Genomic DNA, 23,160 nt, shown 5'->3' on the forward strand with positions numbered 1-23,160 from the left:
AAGTTCAGCGCTTATTGAGAATTTTAAAGCCAGTAACAGAACATCTGAGGAGGAGATGGCTGCAGCATCAAGTGAGCTCATAAAGGCAATGTTGGCAAAGTGGAATGATGTGCAGGCTTTTACCGAACAGTTCCATTCAGAAAAGACTGTGGCTATGAAAATCATCAACATGATGAACAACACTGTGATGCCTCAGCTTCGTAAGACCTTGCAAGTCAAAAAGTAACAGGTGTCAATTAAGAGGTTTTTAATCAGCAAAAATGATGAGGAGTCTCCAAAGAAAAAAGAAGAGAAGCCACACCAGAGGTTAAGTTACCAACAGTCCTTATGGAAGGCGGCTCTCCTTCCATAAGCCATCAACGACCATCAAAAAGGTAAATAAAACTTTATTTTACAGCACCGTTTATTTCATTAATTACAGTCCTCATGTAATGTGCATCTCTTTCCAAACAGCAATTCCCTTTGACCTTCGACCTCCAACACCATTCCATCAAGCCACCAATGACCATCATAAAGGTAAATAAAACGACTTTATTTTATAGCACAGTTTATTTCTTTAATTACAGTCCTTATGGAATATGACTCTCTCCAAACAGCAATTCCTTTTGACCTCGGACCTCCAACGCCACTCCATCAAGCCATCAATGACCATCACAAATGTAAATAAAGTGACTTTATGATACAATGCAGTGTATTTCTTTCATTATAATACGAGAAAAATGTTGTGTGTAGTTTTAAGGCTTATTTAGTTGAAAAGTATATTTTATGGAAACAACAGATTAATTTTAATGGTCTCCTATGGGAACATTTTTTTAGATACACACCTTTCATGTCTGGGAACCAATTAAAAGTTGAGGTCAATAAATATATATATATATGACTAATAATAATAATAAGTATAACAATAATAATATTAATAATAATAATACATTTAATTTACAAGCACCTTTCTGAACACCCAAGGACACTTTACAAGAAAAACAAATCATAAAACAATAAAATCATGCATAAAACAATAAATAATAAGAAAGCCAATTAAACTAGACCATGAAAGCAAGTTTAAACAGGTGGGTTTTGAGGTGAGATTTCAAAGTAGGAAGGGAGTCAATGTTACAGATGTTGGGTGGAAGTGAGTTCCAGAGTTTGGGAGCAGAGCGGCTGAAAGCTCTGCACCCCATTGTCGTGAGACGGACATAGGGCATACGGAGGTGGAGGGAGGATGAGGATCTGAGGGCCCGAGAGGGAACGGAGATTTGAAGTAGGTCAGACAGATAGGGAGGGGCCAAGGTTATGGATGGCTTTAAATGTAAACAGAAGTATCTTGAAATCAATACAATAGCCAGTGGAGCTGCTGGAGGACAAGAGTGATGTGTTGAAAGGAGGGGGTTTTAGTGATGATCCGGGCTGACGAACTTTGGACTAGTTGGGGTTTATGGAGAAATTTTTGATTGACCCCGAAAAGAAGTGAGTTACAATAACCGATACGTGAGGCGACGAGACTGTGGATAAGGATAGCAGTGGTGTGAGGGGTGAGAGAGGGACGGAGACGATTGATATTACGGAGGTGGAAATATGCAGACCGAGTTATGTTATTTATATGGGAGTGAAAAGATAGTGTGCTATCGACTACATTATTTTATGTACAGTGATACTGTACATCTCCTTTTCCTTTCGCCTTTTCCTTTCAAGGGGTCGCCACAGTGAATCAGTGTCCTCCATCTTCAGAGGTTTGACTCGCATGTTTGTTTTGGCCAAGCTTTTACATCGGATGCCCTTCCTGACACAACCCTCTGTATTTATCTGGGCTTGGGACCGGCACAGGAAGACATTGGCTTGTGTCCCCCAGTTGTTACAGAACAAGCAACTCCATGAACTTAATCAATGAAAAACATTTTTAACTCATTCGCTGCCATTCTCTAATTTATTCGGGAATTGAAAATATTACGTGGAGTGCCATTCCCGAATTTGGATTGGATGTACATCTATTCGTCTTGCAGTGGAGAAATTTGCATTTCACAGCATTTGTTCGGATTTTGGGTTATCTTGCTTGGGGTGCCGATAAACTGCTGGTCAGACCTCTGGCAATGTTTTTATCTCCCACCCAGCATTTGCCTTTTGTACAGCTGCCGTCACGCCCCGCCCCTCCTGTCACCTCCTCCGCCACTCCCGGGAGACGGCCCCTCCAATCATCATTCACCTGGGTTCCCACAGCTGATTGTCATTCACTGATTGTGCCTTCTGTCTATATCTGCCTATCGCTCACTACCGTTCTCCATCGGAGTATTTTTGGATGTTGCCGTTACCACTCCCGTGTTGCCAGGTCTGCTATTGTTTAGTTATCTTCCTCCACTCTTCCCTGTTTGTTATTTTCGATGCATGTTTCAGTAAAGACTCTTGCTCCTTCCAAGCCTGTCACGTCGTGTATTTCGGGTCCTTCCCTTTCGCCAAACCCCGTCGCTCGAGTCCTGCCTTTTTGCACTCGAGCGTCGTCACAAGACCCATATAACTTTGGAATCAACTCTTTTTTTCTGATGAAAGAAGAGAGTCTAAGGTTTCTAACACTGGATTCATTGCTCATGTAGTCCTAAAACTCAATGTTCTCTGGGTCCTGCAATTTGAATGAAAATGACAAAAATGCAGGCACTGGAGTGGACACATGTTTGCACATCATCTGGCAGCGAATGAGTTAAAAGGATAAATGCTTCATGTAGATCATTTAAAAAATGTTGTACGCACTTTTTTATACTTTACAATAAATAATATATGGATCATGTAAATGCTTGGTGGGCCGGGTTATGTAATGCCCTGCCCTCCGCCCGGTAAATGGGAGGGCCGCCCCCTCGGTGATCAGGAACTGACAGGAAACAAAAAGGCGGAGGGTGAAGGCTGGGCGTCAACTGTCAAGCATGACCTTTGAGGAGCCACTTTGTGTTCGACAAGAAAGAGTTTAACATTCCCACCGCCTCCGTGTTTTTTTGCACGATCCAAATTAAACCGCCCCCTCAGACATACAGCCCACCCCCACAACCCCCCTCCCAGCCCACCTTGACAAACATCCCTACTGACATCAGACCGCTTCCTCAAGGTCTCGTTCACACAGCAAGCCACAAATCTCAACGGATGAAAAACTATTCGCCAATTCCTAACTTTAGCGGCTCCTTTTCCCGCAATCCCAAATGCACAAAGCTAATCTTTGATTCATTTGCATTGTTTTCATCTTTGAAACCAATAACAACGGCGAACAGAAAATACTTCATCTCATCGTCTACAAAGGTGATTGATCATCTGGTTACTTTTCACTTGATCAAAACAACATCAAAATCACAGAGAAAAAAAAAACATATTGTCAACAAACCGTGTTGAGGGACACCCCACCTTAAAAATTAGTATGAGCTTCACAGAGTGTGTGTGTGTGTGTGTGTGTGTGTGTGTTACTACGACCTCATATGCTGACAGTAGCCCCGAAACATTTGATCTATAGTTATTTTGTGAGTAAAACTGGGTGTACTGGCCCCCCAAACTCTGATGTTGATATTGACCCTCACATATAAATTGAGTAAAATGGTCCAAAATACAGTATATTTGCAGTAAACCATATATGTATAACAAATGAACCATTTTGGGCAGAGTGTTGACTACAGTGGACAAGAAGGCAGATTTTGAAATATCTGAATTGCTTGTCTTCCTGTCAAAAAAAAAATACAATTCTCTCGTCTTCATTTTGGCGTTAAAGGTGAATAGGATTTTTTTTAAATAACCTTGTTCAGCCATCGCCATGCACAGCAAATCCAAAACTTGTGTCTCCATGGCAACAGTTGCTGCCGGTAAAAAAAAATCCTTAATTCCTCCTGGTAGGAAAAAAAAGAAAACAAACTAAACAAAACACATTTTGTTGCAAATCAAAAAACAATAGGCGCAGGAGAGAAAAGACAAACGACAAAAAAGTCAAATGGAGGGAAAGAAAAGAGCGGGGGATGAGAGAGGGCGATGAGAGGCAAACAGGTAGCGGGTAAGCAAAGAGACATGTTGCCATGGTAACAGTGACAAAGGAGAGATGAGGGAAGCATGCCATCGTCATGGTAACACAGAATTCTGAGTTCAACCCAAAAACAAGCGAGAGAGGAAAGGGGGAACAAAAAAAGGTCTTTCCTCGCCACAACTGAGGGCTCCAAAGCATGCATTGATACCATAACCCATTTTCTTGAAACCATAATCTTAGATATTGGCAACTCTGAGATAACCTGACCCCCAAACTAAACCTTTCTTGGAATCCGAATATGAAAACATCACACTGGCTTCAAACTGACATTTGAAACCTTAAACCTTCTGCAAAACCTGAATTTCAAACACTGACAATAGTTTAAAGCCATAATTTAAAAACCGAAATCAAGTTTTAAACCATAATTTGAAAACATAATGCTCTTTAAGACTGTAATTTGAAATCACAACCCTTTTTTGAAGCCCAAAATTGAAATAGTGTCAAACCATAATTTGAAACAATATCCAGGGCATCATACATGAATTTGAAACTTCAAGCCCACTTTAAAAATATCATTTGAAATTTTATACCCAATTTGAATCAAATTTGAAAACCCTAAGACAGTCCTAAAACCCTATTTTGAAACCGGATCTCAGACTTCAAACCCATACTTCAGACTACAACCCTAGTTTGAAAACGTAACCATCATTTGAAACCTCAATTTGAGCCTCCTGCGGCTCGCTTGCAGGATGCCGGCGGCCGTGATGGAACCAATTTTGTATGTGTGTGTGCGCAAAGACAATGACACAGAATTGAGATAAGCGCTCGCTGGCAAAGCTTATCAGGGACTTCTAATTACTTGTAGGCAGAGAGGCTTTGGAGGCGTCGCTGCAATGTGAAGGAGGAAAACATCAGGCGACTCGAAGCGGGACCCAATTGAAGCAATTGGAGGAGGAAGTAGAGCCTCAACTCAAGCAAAGCCTCAAAACAGGCTTCAAAACTTTTCCAACCCTAACCAGGCTGAAACCCCGAATGTATCCTCTGCTTGCAATCCAAAACAAGAAAACACTGACCATCTCTTGAAATCTTAACCCATTCTTAAAACATGACGTTGACATCTTCATTTGAAACTTGAATTAATTGTGTCCTCAAACCTTAAATTACTACAACCACACTGGACAGTTTAATTTGAAGCTGTAACTCAGTCTTGGAACTCAAATTTACAACCTTGAAACCCCAATTTAAAACCGTAATCCTGTCTTGAAATATCATCTTAAAACCATAATCCTTTCTTGAAACCCCATTTTGAACATCTTAACCATGGCTTCAAACCTCATTTTAAAACCATAATCCTGTCTTGAAACCCTATTTTGAAAATCTTAAACTGTCTTGAAATTTTAATTCCGAATCTGGAAACCCGAATTTGAAACCCAAAACCTGTCTTGACCTCATCATTAAAACCTGTAATATGGAACGCCAAAGCAACCTTGAAACCGGAATTATATTCCAAATCCTAATTGGAAGACCACATACCGTATTGTCTTGTGTATAAGACGCATCCAAAAGCCTTGATTTCTTTCAAAAGATGACTCTGCGCCTTATACACTGGTGCGCCTTATACAGGAAGTGAAGTAATATTGAACCACAACAGGTCTCGCAACTACTGTCAGCATCCACCGACTCCATTTCCCCCCCATAGAAGAAGTGGTGCGTAATGCCCACCTTTAATGTCGCGCTGTATAATGTGATGTACCTTATATTTGAAAAACCTTTATATATTTACATATTAGATTTGGACAACTTTTTTCATTCATAGACGGTGCGCCTTATAGTCTGGTGCGCCGTATATATGGAAAACGTTTGAAAAAGCACCATTCAATGGGGCTGTGCCTTAAACTTCGGTGCACCTTATACAGTGGAATATATGGTATGTATCCCCACCTTGCCTTAAAACCCTGATATGAAACCCAACAACTGCTATTTTAGCAATACTGCTACATGTCAGCTAGCATCTTTGCCCTCGATGCATCACATTCCACTCTGGGAAAAAAACGTGCTGTCCGTCCCAAAAAAAAGGAAATCCTCCCTTCTTCTCCGCCAGCATATTTAGTGCCGCGCCGGGTCGTTAATGCGCGGCGCACTCATAACGAGTATATTTCCCGCCACATAATTGCAGCGTGCGGCAGATGGCCGCCGGCTAACTGGCTGGCAGTTAGGCCTAATAGCTATTTGCTATCCATGTAAAACAGGCCAGCGCTCGGCTGCCCGGCAGCTAAAGCTGAAAATAGACAGATGTCCCGCGCGGGTGCACCCGACCACCACGGCGTACCGTACACGCGCGCGACTCATTATGCGGCCGTAAAAAAATCCGGGAAGAAAAACGATTTCCCATTTTTATGTCTGAACGCACGCGAGGGTTGCTGGGGTTGAGGCAAAGGGGGGTGTGATGAATTTATGCGGTAGAAATTCTAATGGCCGTTCCTTGTGGAACATAATTAGCCTGGCGAGCTTGAGTGCAGCAAACAGAAATGATTAATGAGCACGTGTCACATAAGTGCGCTTCAGAAAAGAGACGGCGAGTGTTTACAAGGTGGAAGTGGACAGGTTTTTTTTTTGTTTTGTTTTGTTTCTTCCCAACATACTTTTATCTCCTGACTCACTGAGGGAAGAAAGGGCAGAGAGAAGGATATTCCTCTGCAAACAAGAAGGCTAATTACTGGGGATTAAGCACCAGTGCGGGGAATAGTCTGGAAATCTTTGGCAAAAAAAAAAAATCATTTTGTTCCCCAACTGGCTGCTGCTAAGTCTGCAAACACTGCGGATTTATGTTTTTTTGGTGGTGGTGGTAGGGAGGGGTGTGCTTTCAAGAAAACAACGTGCTAACGGTTCCGTTTTAGACGGAAAAGTCGAACACAACTTTTGAGACGAAAAGGAGACAAAGCGGTACTTTTGCTTTGGACAATTTAAATACTGCTCAGCATGCGAGGATGATGCGAAATGCTGGTTGAGAATTGTCGTGTTCATGCTGTAGGAAACAGGCCTCGGGTGAAACTTGAACTTACACCCGTGCTGGGCATCACAGGTGCGGATACAAAGTTAACATTCAGTGAGATAACATTGAATCAAATGAGTTAAGTGCAACTAAAACGGTTGGAGGAAAAGCAATATTAAGATTGGTTCATTAGTCCAGTAACTAAAACAACTTACATAAATAATTGATTCGAACTACAAATGACTCAGAGCAGTAATTAAATCAGACAAGATGATTTGACGTTTTACTATATTGTTCCTTAAAATTAATTTATGAGTAAACTGGTAAATGTGATTGCAAGGGTCACCAAACTAGGAAACGACAAATTTAATTCCAGTGCAGAATTAGATGATGTGTTGAATTAACAATTTCATTGATTCTCGTGAAGGTGTCAAGCATTGTGAAATGTTAAAGGCATGGGTGTCAAATTGCAAATTGTCACTGTTATTTCTCATGTATGATAAGTATGGTGATGTGCTTTCACGGGCCCAATAAAATAATTTGGCGGGCCGTATCTCTAGTATCAAGCAAGCAAATCATTTTTGTCAAACTATGACTAGAACATTATTTTCGAGGGGTGGCATCCAATAAAAACACACCTGTTCGGAGGCACTAATGCACAATAGGCGGACTCTCAAAGGACAACCAACGTCTCCGGACAAGTTGTGTCCATAATTTGTAAAATGGCTTCAAATGACTTCTACTGAGTGTATTTTACAAATATTCCACCGCATCTAGCTATATTTTACGTTTTAAGCCTGGCACTGAATATTCCGGAAGTCTTGTTTTTGAGTTGGGGACGAGTCCTCACCCTACGTCACTGAAGGAACGGTCCTGACCGAGAAAGGACATACCTTGCATCACCTCAATGCATTTTGCGCTACTTTGTTTGGAGTGAAAACTTGATGGGTAAATTAGAAGGAAAACACATAAATAACGCAATGGTGAATCATTGTATTTTACACCGAGACGACTCTTTGATATTCGCTGACAAAAATTCCAAGCTGAAAAATCTAACCATTTCCAACGGAGCTCTGGCGCCATCTTCTGCATTTTCTGTGACGCTACACATCAATCTTGATCCCTCAAAATCACCCGGAAGACATTCTTTCATCAATTGCAAACATTTATACTTTCCTCTTCAGAACTATTTAAATCATATTCATAACTGGATGCGTAACAAGAAAGCATATTCTCCGAATCTGAAGCCATTGTTTTGATTCTCGAGCAAGACAAGACGTCTTGGCGCGACGTCACGAACTGGGGGTGGGACTTTCTGAAAATGGCCAATTCGCAGCTCAATTTTTTTGCAGATTTTGGACACTTTGTCATTTTTATTGGTGTTTTGCATTTGACTAAAAATATCAGCCTGCGTGTTTTGGGTATTTTAGATGCTATAAAACGTTTTTCTGATGCCGGTTAGGAAACAAAAAATGTGATGTCGGTTGGATTAACAGCTTCGGTGACGATTTAATGGCTGCCACCCATTGCGGACATTTTGACACTTGCATGTTCACATTTTCAATTAACTTTTGCCTGTTTAATTAATTTTAACTGTGCTACTTCTCCTCTAAGTGTGCTTTTTTTAAACACCCTTGTCTTGTTTTTTTTTTTTTTTACCCTTCCCTTCAAACTTTCGTTATTTGCCCTCTTCCTCTGTTGCCACGGTAACGCTGTCTTGATCATTCTCCCGCTGGTATACCCCCACTTACCCCTCTATCCTCCTCCAGCGGCCCGTTGCTATAGCACCACAGTTATTTAAAAAAAGAATAAATTACCTTTTTTTAAACCACCCCCCCCCTTCTCCCCACGACCACCAAAATCCTTCTGCTTCCTCAGTCGCCCACATAAAAAACACCAAGTTACCTGGTATGTGCTCTTTATCCTACCAGATGCTAGCCTCGGGTTGTTTGTCGTTCGTGTTGTGCTTTGCTTTATCGCTTCACACACAGGTTTCATGTGAATGGTCCTTTAAGAAGGGGGGGAGGATCAAATGCGGTCTTAAAACTTTTTTGCCCCTTTTGGGACACCGTATATATATATATATATATATATATATGCAAATCAAACCTCTGAATATGGAGGACAATGATTCGCTGTAGGAACAGTAAACAAAACATCGCAAGGCATTATTGTCACAACTCTAACGCTAAGTGTCAATTTGCAAGGATATATTGCAATGCTGGAAATGTAGAAACCAGTGGTGGACCGTCAAGGCCTGTAAAGCCTTCTCTACTGGCTTAAAAATATCTAAATCATGGATTGATGTTAATTATATTTTGTCCATAAATTCTTATTAACTAATTCCAAATTGTCTTTCAGCTTCCTTTCATTACTTTCCCACTGTTGTGCTCCATCCAGACGTGTGTTTTCGTATTTAAGCATTTAACCAATCACATTTTAGCCATCATTTGTTAACTGGGTCAGAAATCTACTTGGACGCCTTCACAATTGGTTCTGCAGCCCGTGGAGCATAAAATAAGTGTTGATGAAACTGTTGCTTTAACCAATCAGATTTAGAGTTGGCAAACAAAGGCTTACTCAAAGGCGCTGGAAACGCAAGTTTTCCAAAATATGATTGGTGAGTCACATGATTGGCCAATCATAGTATCCTTAGCCCTTAGTGATAAGCGCATACTGGTAGCGAACTGCATAACAAATATATTGTATTGATTTACAAGCAGTTTTCTCAACCCACAATTGCTGAAGGAGGAGAAGAAATGGATTTGGTTGGAGATTTACTGTTAAAGCCATTTTCGAGACAGACGTTTCAAAAAAAATGGACATCATTAAGAAAAGTTGGTCAGTTATTTCCTGGCTAATGATACCGTCTCGTGGACTCTATAAATCACAGCACACTTTTTTCAGTATAGGGATAGATTTACACGTAGCACTTCTGAAGGCCTAGCGATGAAATCCACGGCCCGCCACTGATAGAAACATGAAGTATCAAGGTATGACATTTATCGTTGGGACGGGGAAAAAAAACATTTTCGCAAAGTGTTGATCGAATGAGTCTTATAATGTTATAGAGTCTGTAATTTTGCAAGGATATGTTGCAGTTTACAAACTCGCCCGAAACAGGCTGACGAAGGAAATTAACATCGCAAAGAAAAGTTATGCGGAGAGGCTTAACAAACAGTTCTCCGCTAACGACTCTGCATCGGTGTGGAATGGCCTGAAAGCAATAACAAATTATCGTTTACCTTCCCCCCAAGCAGTGTACAACAATGGTATGGCTGATGAGTTAAATACATACTTTTGCCGATTTGAAAAGGACACCACCATTTCCCCGGTCTGCCCACCATTACCAGAAACTACCGTATCTCCGCCCTCTGCCCTACAGATCCACGAACTGGACGTTAGACGGCTCTTCAAGCAGCAGAAGATCAAGAAAGCTGCAGGACCTGACAGAGTGTCCCCCTCCTGCCTAAGAGTCTGCGCTGACCATCTGGCTCCGGTCTTCACACAAATCTTTAACAGATCCCTGGAGCAGTGTGAAGTCCCATCCTGCTTCAAACAGTCTACTATCGTCCCAGTTCCAAAGAATCCAGCACCCTCGGGATTGAACGACTATAGACCTGTCGCTCTGACGTCTGTGGTCATGAAGTCCTTTGAACGCCTCGTGCTGAACCACCTAAAGAACATCACTGGACCTCTGCTAGATCCTCTTCAGTTTGCCTACCGGGCAAACAGGTCTGTGGAGGATGCAGTCAACATCGGACTGCACCACATCCTCGACCACCGTGACAACACAGGAACCTACGCAAGGATCCTGTTTGTGGACTACAGCTCTGCGTTCAATACCATCATCCCAGAACTCCTCATCCCCAAACTTCTCCAGCTTGGTGTGTCCCCCACGATCTGCCAGTGGACCCTCAGCTTCCTGACAGGACGGACACAACAGGTCAGACTGGGAAATATATCATCCACAACACGAACCACGAGCACTGGAGCCCCGCAGGGATGCGTCCTCTCTCCATTGCTCTTCTCTCTCTACACAAACGACTGCACCTCAACGCACCCAGCTGTCAAATTCATAAAGTTCGCAGACGACACCACGGTCATCGGTCTCATCAAAGACGGCGACGAGTCTGCGTACCGACAACAAGTGGAGCAGCTGGAGCTCTGGTGCAGCCGTCACAACCTGGAGCTGAACACGCTCAAGACAGTTGAGATGATGGTGGACTTCAGGAAACATCCATCACCACAGCTACCCCTCACACTATCCAACTGCCTTGTGTCAACCGTTGAGACCTTCAAGTTTCTGGGAATCACAGTCTCCCAGGACATGAAGTGGGAGGTCAACACCAACTCTATTCTGAAAAAGGCCCAACAGAGAATGTACTTCCTGAGGCTGCTAAAGAAGCATGGCCTGCCACAGGAGGTGCTGCAACATTTCTACACGGCCGCCACAAAAATGGACAAAATCCGACTCAACGGACAGTTAGGACGGCGGAAAAAATCATTGGCACCGCCCTACCCACTCTCGAGGACTTGCACACTGCAAGAATCCGAACAAGGGCCCGGAAAAATCCTACTGGACCGCACCCTGCCCACCACCTTTTCCAGCTACTCCCCTCAGGCAGGCGCTACCGATCCATGCGCACCAAATCCAGCAGACATTTAAACAGCTTCTTCCCCCAAGCCATTAACTCTTTGAACTCTTCAACAGTAGCCAAAATGGAACTGTATAGTGCCACTTAGCAGTTTTTTTGACGACGATACTAGTGCAGCGTGTTCTACCGGAAACAAATTCCTTGTGTGTTCTACATACTTGGCAATAAAGATGATTCTGATTCTGATTCTGTTTCGAATTTTTGTAAATCGTTACTTGATGCATCATCTTCACTTCGGCTCAGGTTACGATAACAAGGAAAGATTGAGAGTAGTAGGGGTCATATTGTAAGACGCTATATGGTATCGTAAAGTATCAAGGTACACTGTAAAACCCAACAAGTTGAAAGTACTCAAATTTTTTATGGCAACTGATTACGTCAAAATTTTTGAGTACAGTTTACTCAAAAGTTTTGAGTAACCTGTTTTGAGTAACCTGTACAGGTTACTCAAAACTTTTGAGTAAACTGTACTCAAAATTTTTGACGTAATCAGTTGCCATAAAAAAATTGAGTACTTTCAACTTGTTGGGTTTTACAGTGTAACATTAAGTGTGGGACACGATATCATTAGTGTAAGGTACTATGAAGTGTAAAGGTCGCATGACAAATGTTGCCATCGTGATATATTGCATTGATAAACATTAAGTTACGATACCGTATCGTGTCACCTCGTCAATGATATTGGCATCTTATCATCATGTTGTTGGACAGTCTGCGGCTGCTGCTGGATGGATGCATGGCTTGAGGAGCCCGCGATGATAAGAAAGGATCGTCGGCGCACAGTGCTGATGCGTTTGTGGAACTGTCGTGGCTTTGAATTGAAGCGGATTTATGTGGGACAGGAGATGTGAAACAGTTTCTTTTTGTCAATGGAAGCTACAGCTTCATGTTTGCTTTCAACATTTAGCTTATAGCAGACGTGCACATTACACCATGACCTCTCTGAGCCACTGGTGAAAAAGAAGCTTTGATCCTGACCTCCATCATCTACAACTGCTTCATAGCGGGCCAGTTCTGTCGTGGGCTGCTCGCTGGACTCTCTGGAGGAGGTGGGCAACAGACGGACGCTAGCTAAACTAAAAGCTATGATGGACAGCCCCTCCCACCCCCTCCTGCCTACCCTGACAGCACTGGGTAGCTCCTTTAGCCAGAGACTATTACACCTGCGCTGCAAGAAGTAGAGGTACCGCCGCTCGTTCCTACCGACTGCTGTCAGGCTTCACAATTCTCAATGATCACATGTGAAAAAAAAACAAAAAAAATACTGGACATTTGTAAATATGGGTTGTTGCCATATATCAAAATGCATTTCTTGATTCTGCACCATGTACAGTTTTTTTTCTTATGGAACAGTTTTGCACATTTACATTTGCACAGTATACAGTTGACATTTTTATTTTGTTATGCTTAGAATATCTTGTTTTCTATCCTTTCACCCCTACCCCAACCCCATCCCTTTTCAATTGCTGCTGTGGACTGCAAATTTCCCCATTGTGGGACGAATAAAGTATTTTGATTCTGATTCTGATACAACAGAGGGTGCAGAAAGTGATTAAGATTGAATGACTGTCTGTGTCCTTTGTTATTATTTGTTATTTAGGTTTTTTTGTGTGCCTGTTTTGACTTCAAGATGGTGCCGTGGGAATGGCTGCCTTTACAGCAAGTCCTGTATTTTGTGTTTCTACTTCTTCCTTTCCTTTCATCTAACTTTCATAACTTTGCTGTTTTGAAATGTAAATTTCTCCAAAGCGAGTCCAATAAAGGTTCATCCAATCCAATCACATTAGATTCATTCAGTAATTGTTTTGAAGAAAAAAAGACAAATTAAACAAGTAAAGTGCTGTTGCTAATATTCAACCATTGAGTGACCTGGACGACCAAATTTTTCACAAGCACATTGGTACCGTATTTTCATTGACATTGTGATACTGAGTTGGGTGAAAAAGCTCGCGAGTCAAGGATAAACGATATTTTAAGTTGTTGTCTTCAAAGGCAAAAGACCATGTCAAATTTATTTGGATTGGACCGACAGTCGTGACATCAATCGGCCTTTTAGTGGATGAAAAACATCTCCAGATTGAAGGTTGTCATCAATATTTGCCTAATAAAATTTTGCGCCGTTCCCTCTTTTATTTATTTGAGTAAAATAAAGACTTGTTGCTTTTACATGTCTTCAATTTGACTCTTTTAAAGGACAACCGACGCCTTTGGACAAGTTGTGTCCATAATTTGTAAAATCACTTGAAATGACTTTTACTGAGCGTATTTTACAAAGATTCCACCGCATATCGCTATATTTTACGTTTTAAAACTCGCGCTGAATATTCAGGAAGTCTTGTTTTTGAGTTGATGATGATGCCTGACGTGACGTCACGTCTGGAACGCCCTGACTGAGAAAGCGACACACAATGCATTTTGGGTACTTTGTTTGGTCTGAAAACTTCGTGTTGATGGCGAAATTAGAAGGAAAACACATAAATAACGGGATGGTGAATCGTTGTGTGTGGCACCAAGACTATTTGATACGAGGTGACACAAATTCCCAGCAGACAAATCAGCCCATTTCCAACGGAGCTTGGGCGCTATATTGGAGTCCTGACAGCTCAAATTGATATGGAAGGACTTCTTTAATCGATTGCAAACATTTATGCTTTCCTCTTCAGAACTATTTGAATCATATTCATAACTGGATGAGTAACAAGAAAGCATCTTCTCCGAATCTGAAGCCATTGTTTTGATTCTAGAGCAAGCCAAGACGTCCCGGCGTGACCTGACGAACAAGGGGTGGGACCTTCTGAAACTCACCATTAGATGACGAGGCATTTGGCTACAGTTCTAGGCCGCTTCCCAGGCTCAGGACACCGTTATTTATTTCGAGGGGCTTCTCTCCCAATATTTCCACGGGGGCGGCATTATGGCGTTTTTATCCTCGGCCATCAAGTAAGCGTCATCTATCGTGTGCGCATGAACGTCTGCGCCCGGATTGCCCGACGAAGAGGCGCCCCGGGCTAACACCCGTCCTTCTCACGTAGATCCACTGTGAACCATTTCGGGGTACACTTTAACTCATTTTTATTGGTGTTTTGCATTTGACTAAAAATATCAGCCTGCGTGTTTTGGGTATTTTAGATGCCATAAAACGTTTTTCTGATGTCAGTTAGGAAACAAAACAATGGTGTCGGTTGTCCTTTAAAGGTCTTGCATTCTTTTATGAAGCACATTGACTGACCTTGTGCATGAAATGGGCAAAGTCATCTTTTTTTCCCGCTTTGATCGTTTGACAATCCGGGGTCGCAAAGTTCTTTTGAAACTTTTTTAATAGCAGAGCTTTTATCACTGGGCACGTCACACTAGACTTTTAAGCATTTTAATTTCATGTCATCTAAATGAGCGTATCATCACATTTCAACAAGTTTCACTGATTCGACGTCTCGGCGGAAAAGTTGTTCATGTCGAATGGGTGGCGGCTAATCTCCGTGGGGCCTCAAGTCGCGCTATCGTCTCGGCCGCAATTCAACATTTTAGCACCTTGTGGTCACTCCGCAGTGCGTTTCTCTTATCTGTAATTGAAGCGGCTGCTGTTGAGCCAACCCCTTTCAATCTCACACAAGCGCCGTCTTTTTTCTTTTTTTGGAGGGGGTAGGAAGATCCCGCTTTCTTGTGTGTCCCCGCTTATAAATGGCAGCGGATGATGATGATGATGATTAGATAGGATGAGCGGTAGGATTGGTTGCCACCCACGCTGCCACCAGCTTGTGTTTCATTTCACACATATCGGGAGCTTACTTACAAAGGTGACACCATTTTCTCCATTTCAGATCCAATGTATGACAGATATCAGGTATGTTCAAACGTTTTGCATAGGTGGCCATATTTGGTGTTAAAATGTAGTGGGGACGTTCTTTACATATCACAGCAATTAATTTAAATACATTTCAGCAATCCTATCTGTGTATCACATGTGCTGTTGCACATTCAGCTATCTTAAGCATGTGGTTCATTTGAATCATCTATATCAAAATTGAATTGACATTGAACATTGAAATTTAATATTCACCAAATTTATACGGGAATTGAAAATATGACATGGAGCGCCATTCCCAAATTTGTTCAGGTTTTGGGTTTTTCTTGCTGACTGCCGATAAAGCGCTGGTCAGTCCTCTGGCAATATTATTTCCCTTCCACGAAGGGGCAGCATTTCCCTTTTTTTCTTATTTGCACTTTATTACAGCTTCAGCGCTATATCAACCAATATATAGTGCAGTAAAGTCTCGTTATATCGATATTCTAGGGAGTGAGAAAAAATATTGATATAACCGATATAACCGATATAAATTTTCTCCTTGTGTTCATAGAAATAGTATCGTAATAAGCAGTACTATCGATATAACCGAAATCGATATAACGAGACTTTACTGTATATATATTGCATTGCATTTTGGACAGCCAACCTAATTTCAAGCTCATATAACTCCAGACGCATGTAATTTAGGAATTATCAATTTTTTTCTGACGAAAGAAGAGAATCTAAGGTTTCTAAGGCTGTATTGAATGTTTATATAGTCCTAAAATTCCATATTGTTTGGGTCCTGCACTTTGAGTGAAAATGACAAAAACCCTGGCACTGGAGTGGACACTTTTTTTGCATATCATCTGGCAGTGAATTAGTTAAGAATGACATCTGTCAATCAATCGAGTGGCCTGGGGGCGACAAGGGAGCATGTCGGGTGAACGTTTAGCATATTGGTTTTACAGTGCAGATGTGTAGGGTTTGATCCTGGCTTTGGCCTTTCTGTGCGCAGTTTGCATGTTCTCCTCATGTGTGATTTTCTCTGGGTACTCTGGCTTCCTTCCTGATGGATCTTTCTCTCTGGTTCATGGCTCTTCACGGTGTTAGAAGATGGTAGTAAAATCAGCAAGAATGAAGGTGATGAACAAAAAGATTGTTTTAATATTGGACAGCAGAGACATTGTGAGGCCGAAGTAGGAAGGCCATTGATTGAGAAGCTTCAGGTCTCCCCCACCCGAGATGTTACTTATACAGAGGGCTGGAATGACATCATTTCAAAAGGGGCCTATCAACCACGAGATAGAAGGGTGAAATATGATATCAGACTGAAATAAGAATTGTTGAGTAACACTACAAATACATAAGGTTATAAGGTAAACGAGACAGAGAAAGAGAAAGAGAGAGACAGAAAGAGAAAGAGATGTTACTCATCCAGTTATAAATCTGATTCAAATAGTTCTGAAGAGGAAAGCATACATGTTTGCAATCAATTAAAGATGAGAAGGTTTCTTCAGCCGTCATCTGTACAAAAGCGAAAGTTTCGGACGTTTCGCCTCCTATCCAAGAGGCTTCGTCAGCGAACTAAAGTCTGACTGGTCGTATCGGCCCCATTTATATATCCCTAATGTCCAGACATGGTGGCGCCGGACACAGCTATGATAGGTCCCTACTCTCAGGTTGGGGGGGGGGGGGGGCAGGGGACCCCTCCCTGTGGCCCCACTGATTGTTCCTACATTCCTGACTAACGACTGGCCTATTACCCCCACTCCCCCCGGTATCACCTCATCAGCATAACGACCCTCATCAGCATTGCGAAAGTTGCCTAACCTGTTTTGCCTAAGCAGGCTATTGTATGAACGATCCAAATTGAACCTCACCCCACCAGACCGGTTTAATGAAGGATTTTGTTGTTTTATAAGAATCGCTTCTTTTACCCCCCTTTCAAACCATCTATGTTCTTTCGCTAAGATTTTAACCTCATTGTCGTCAAATGAGTGGTTGCTAGCTTTTAGGTGCAAATCTACTGCCGATTGAGGCCCACTAGTATTATCCCTGCGATGATGATAAAGTCCCCGCCCCCCCCCCAACCTGAGAGTAGGGACCTATCATAGCTGTGTCCGGCGCCACCATGTCTGGACATTAGGGATATATAAATGGGGCCGATACGACCAGTCAGACTTTAGTTCGCTGACGAAGCCTCTTGGATAGGAGGCGAAACGTCCGAAACCTTCACTTTTGTACAGATGACGGCTGAAGAAACCTTCGATGGACCACTCCTGTACGACTGAGAGCTTACACAGACGAATCAATTAAAGAATTTATTCCGTGCGACAAAGCTCCGCGTAAGGAATTAATCAGCCTGTGGAAACGGCTTTGTCGCCATCTTCTGCCTCTTTTTGGTGCTACACGAAGTTTTCAGACCAAACAAAGTACAGAAAAATGCATTGACGTGATGGAAGGACATCGACAATGTGTCCTTTTTTCGGTCAGGGGCGTTCCTTCAGTGACGTAACGTGAGGACTCGTCACCAACTCAAAAACAAGAATTTCGAAATATTCAGCGTGAATCTTAAAACGTAAAATATAGCTATACGCGGTGGAATCTTTGTAAAATACGCTCAGTAGAAGTCATTTGAAGTGATTTTACAGATTATGGACACAACTTGTCCAGAGATGTCGGTTGTCCTTTAAGGATGTGCATATAAAATCGTTCCATCATTCCACATTCCAAAAACATACATGCTCAGTTAATCGGTGACTTTTGTGAGCGCGGTTGTTTGTTTGTCGATGTGTGCCTTGCGATTGGCTGGCCACCGGTTCAGAGTATCCCCCTGCCTAGTGCCCAAACACGGGTGGGATAGGCTACAGCACGCCCGCAACCCTTGTGGGGGAAAAGACAGATTAGCAAATGGATGGATGGATCATAATTGCATGCACCCACTCACACACACAGAAAAAAAAGTGTGTGATTGCAATCGTTTGTGGAAGGACGGGATTGATTGACCACGTGCTGTTGGTTATTTGTCAAGCTGGATTTTCAAGCCAGCGGTACATTTAGACGCTCCAAGTGAGCATCAGGAGCAGCATTTGAAAATGAGAGTGAGATAGTGCTTTCAAGTGTCTCTCTTTTTGTTGTTGCCATTATTCTTCACATCCATTTTAATGCTTTTTTGGGGGGGGAGAGAAAAAGGCAGGGTGATTCCAGCTGTTTATAGCTTCGAGACCATTTCATATATGACAGGAAAAAGACGATGAAATTGCTCTGAGGAGAGTAGAAGGAAAATTGAGTCTCGGATGTTAATTTAACAACCTGGTGTGTCGCAATACCCTGATACGAAGTTGATTTCTCACCTATTATACGGGTCGGCTACTACCCTACTTCCAGAAGCTGAAAGTTAACATGGCGACTTTTAGTTTTGACTTTCAAAACAGCAATGTGGGAAAAAGAAAAGAAAACTGCAGTTCTGATAGACGTTCCTTGTGTTTTGGATCTGATCCAACCTACATAGGTGGAAAACAGAAGTAGGGACTTTTACACGATTCTATCCACTGCTGTGTTTGTTTATATGGAATTATGCCATACACAAAAACAACATCATCACGGACTGGTGCCGGCAGAATCACCTCCAGATCAACTCCGGGAAAACCAAGGAGCTGGTAGTGGATTTCTGCAGGAAACAATCCTCACCTGCACCGTTGAACATTCAGGGTTCGGACATTGAGAGGGTGACCTCCTACAAGTACCTGGGTGTTACTCTGAACAATAAACTGGACTGGACTACAAACACGGATGCCCTAATCAAAAAGGGACAGAGTCGCCTCTTCCTACTCAGGAAACTGAGGTCTTTTGAAGTTCAGGGGTCACTCCTAAAGACTTTCTATGACTCTGTGGTGGCTTCAGCCATCCAATATGGAATTGTCTGCTGGTCAGGCAGCATCACCACCGGGGAAAGGAAAAGACTGGAGCGCCTTGTCAAGAGGGCCAGTTACGTCCTGGGCTGCTCGCTGGACTCTCTGGAGGAGGTGGGCAACAGACGAACGCTAGCTAAACTAAAGGCTATGATGGACAGCCCCTCCCACCCCCTCCTGCCCACCCTGACAGCACTGGGTAGCTCCTTCAGCCATAGACTATTACACCCGCACTGCAAGAAGGAGAGGTACCGTCGCTCATTCCTACCGACTGCTGACAGGCTTTGCAATTCTCAATGATCACATGTGGAAAGAAAAAAAGACTGGACACTTGTAAATATGAGTTGATGCAATATATCAATATGCCTTTCTTGATACTTGCCCTATGTACAGTTTTTTTTTATGAAACGGTTTTGCACATTTACATTTGCACAGTATACAGTTGACATTTTTATTTTGTTATGCTTAGAATATCTTGTTTTCTATCCTTTCACCCCGCAACCCCACCCCATCCCCTTTCAAATTGCTGGTTTGGACTGCAAATTTCCCCATTGTGGGACGAATAAAGGTTTTCTGATTCTGATTTCAACTTCCACAGACACCGTTGCGCAATGGATATGAACTCGATAGGGGCAAATTCACAGTTCAAATTCAGTCCTAAAAAAATGGTAGCAATGCTATATTGAGTGACTTCAATGAACATTGGGTAAGAGACAATTAGTTTTGACCTCACAGAATGGGAGATGTTTATCTCAACTATAAAACTTTCCAGACCTCCGTTTGCAGATTTGGAAATGGCCAATGAACACGTGGAATGTAAGTATCAGAATAACAAAGACACCACATTTTACAGAATGTTTTAAAGAAGCTTCTGTGAGATCTCGGGGACTATAATGAAAGCTGTGACTCAACTCCAAGAAGCTTCAGTGAGACCTCGATGGCTACAATGAAAACTTCATCTTATCTGACAATTTTTCGCTAACCATTTTCAGTGTGAAAGTGGGTCCCGTCATGTCCAGAAATGCAACACTTCTTAGTTTAGGTCAGGGGTGTCCAAAGTCGGTTCTCGAGGGCCGCCGTGTTGCCTGTTTTCCAGCTCTCCCAGGAGCAACGCACCTGATTCAAATCATCAGGACCATTTTGATGCTGCTCCAGAGCTGGCTGATGAGCTGATCATTTGAATCAGGTGTGTTGATCCTGGGAGAGCTGGAAAACAGGAAGGACAGCGGCCCTCGAGGACCGACTTTGGACACCCCTGGTATAGGTCATATCGTGTGAAGACGACAGTAGAGTCGCTATGCTGTCAGAGCACATCAGGGTCTGCGGACCACCAAGATGGCAGCAGCAGTGGTGCGGACCCAGGTGGCGCCGCAGGTATAAACACACGCGCGCGCACACAGCGCGCGCACACACACAAACTTTGAACCATCGAGTTTTCTGCTTTGGATAAACTGTCAGAATGGCATCGAGCTTCTTTCTCTCCATCGGACTCGCACTCGCACGCACGGACAAACACACACGCACACGCAACCACACACACATACGTTTTCACGAGACCTTTGTGAAACAAGTGTGTGAGGGTTAGTTGCAAACTATAGACCTCATCTTGCTAGCAAGGCTCCATTCAACATAAAGCGTACACACACACACCATGGCACCAGCGTGCCAGCTTCAACTGTTGTGAATTGCTATAATCTCTCCATTGACAAAAACGGACAATTGAAATGCACCCAACTACGTGAAAGCTGTCACGTGGCCTTTATAAACACAAAAGATTGACAATGAAACGTCATTTGGCTTCTTTCGTCATCAATAACTCCGAATGGCTTCCAAGGTGCGATCAATCAATCGCCAATCGACGCTCGTCAGCAACGACAAAAAGATACAAAGCAGCAAATGCTCATTGAATTTGACCGGGAACGCGTGGGTGCGTGTGCTCACCTGGTAGCAAAGTGACCAGCAAAGTTAGGATCCACAAAGGCTGGTCCATGATGCTTTCAGCCGCGCGCGTGCACGTCGTCGCCCCCAGCCGCCGCCGCCGCCGGGCACGCCTCCGTCAACTCCCGCCGGATTCCACTCATCAGAGAAGCCAAGGCGAGACTTATTGATTTTAATTAGTATTTACAATTCGATACAAGAGAACGTGAAATTCTCTTCTTGGTCGTCCGCGTGCACTTTGAAATGTTGCGTTCATGTGCGTCCGTTCCTCGCATTGCTCTGCTGGCGTTTGAGCGACGCACGAGCCTGCTCGAGCTCTTCCTTCTGCAACACAGCGTCTTGCATGCTCCCTCCGAGCACGCGCCATCACCCCCCATGCTCATCAGCTTCATCATCACAAACCACCCCAGCCCCCAAGCTTCCTTCCAGCTTTGGATGGAAAGGACGCAAAGAGCGTTTCCCAGCGGCCGTTCGGGAAAACTGCGTTTCAGATTCAATTTACAATATAATTGATCAAAATGCATGCATACATGCAGACATGCACACGCACGCGTGCCCTCGCAGACACGCACACACGCACACACACACACGAAGTATAAGTACAAAAAGTAATCGAAATACCGTTGCATGTAAAAATGTCATCTTAAAACAGAAACAGAAAATGAATTAAACAGGAAGTAAATAAAATAAAAGTATAAAAAATACAAATGAAATTAAGTTAAAATACATTTAATGCAATGCAAATTTAAATCGAAGTAAAACAAATAAACACAAATAGTGAAATCGGCAAAGAATAAAAAACACAATGCACGCAAATACACTTGATTAAAAAAGTATAACAAACACACACACACACACACACACACACACACACACACACACACACACACACACACACACACACACACATATATATATATATATATATATAACTGATTTCAGATTCAGGGAAAATTTGCAAGTAATATATAGCAGTAATTATTCTTACTACAATCTGTCAAACAGTTAACCTTTTTATACATTAGCTATATTTTTAAATCAACAATAGAAACTACATTTTTTTACTTGAATTGCAGATTTCTTAAAATAAAATTAAACATATACCTAAATTAATTCAAAATTTCAAAAAAAGTATTTGTAAAATCTAAGTATATACTGTATTTAAAACGTTTTTGTTGCAAAAATTGTGGATTTTTCTTATTTATGATAAAACCAATTAACCAAAATTTATATATATTATGTAGAATGGCAATAATGTACCATGTCACTGTTGACAAATTAACGTTATCACGCAGACTATGATTTAAATAAAAAAAATCATACAATGGGATAAATCTATGTTTAATAGTCAATAAAGCACGTCAGCGATTTATTTGGATTGTACTTCTCTCTGCTGGCTGTATTGTGAACTACACCTTACCATCTCACGGCATGTCACCTTTCAAGTTCCTGTGACATAAATTGAACACATTGACATCGCAGGGGGGGGGGATACGCTAAAACCACGATAGTCATATTTTTGTGGCATAAATATAGATTTTGTTCTTTAAAACTGGTAGTGCCATGTTTAAAATCACCATTCGGGGGCAAACAAGAACCCCCCCCCCCCATGGATTAAGGACCAAGGTGAGTGAAATTAACCCAATTGCATCTTTATTGAAGTCAATAACAGAAAACTGGAATATTATCGAACAAAAAACTGAAGGAAACAAAATTTAAAATAAGTACAATTTCAACATAGGAGCCAACCACAGCATGCGGCTTGGTGACATCATCATTTGTCCAATCAACATACATTTTGTGACATGAAATACTATATACAAAAAAAAAACATCTACAGCACAACCTTGGGTTCATCTAAACATAAAACAAAAAAAAATAAGCAAAACAACAAA

At 42.2% G+C, this 23,160-nt stretch overlaps 1 protein-coding gene across 2 annotated transcripts in view; it reads right to left on the reverse strand.

The window, feature by feature from the left end:
* Window positions 1–21,621, reverse strand: part of kirrel1b (kirre like nephrin family adhesion molecule 1b) — a 124,006-nt gene extending 102,385 nt beyond the window's left edge. For both annotated transcript variants that reach the window (XM_089008514.1, XM_089008513.1), the window contains exon 1: window positions 21,269–21,621. In XM_089008514.1, the coding sequence (XP_088864640.1) occupies window positions 21,269–21,317 (49 nt within the window). In that variant the 5' untranslated portion in view covers window positions 21,318–21,621. The remainder of the gene's footprint in view (window positions 1–21,268) is intronic.
* Between the last annotated feature and the right edge of the window lie 1,539 nt (window positions 21,622–23,160).

The sequence above is a fragment of the Hippocampus bargibanti genome, linkage group LG11 (assembly GCF_051943395.1).
Source record: "Hippocampus bargibanti isolate YZ-2025 linkage group LG11, ASM5194339v1, whole genome shotgun sequence".
NCBI lineage: Eukaryota > Metazoa > Chordata > Actinopteri > Syngnathiformes > Syngnathidae > Hippocampus > Hippocampus bargibanti.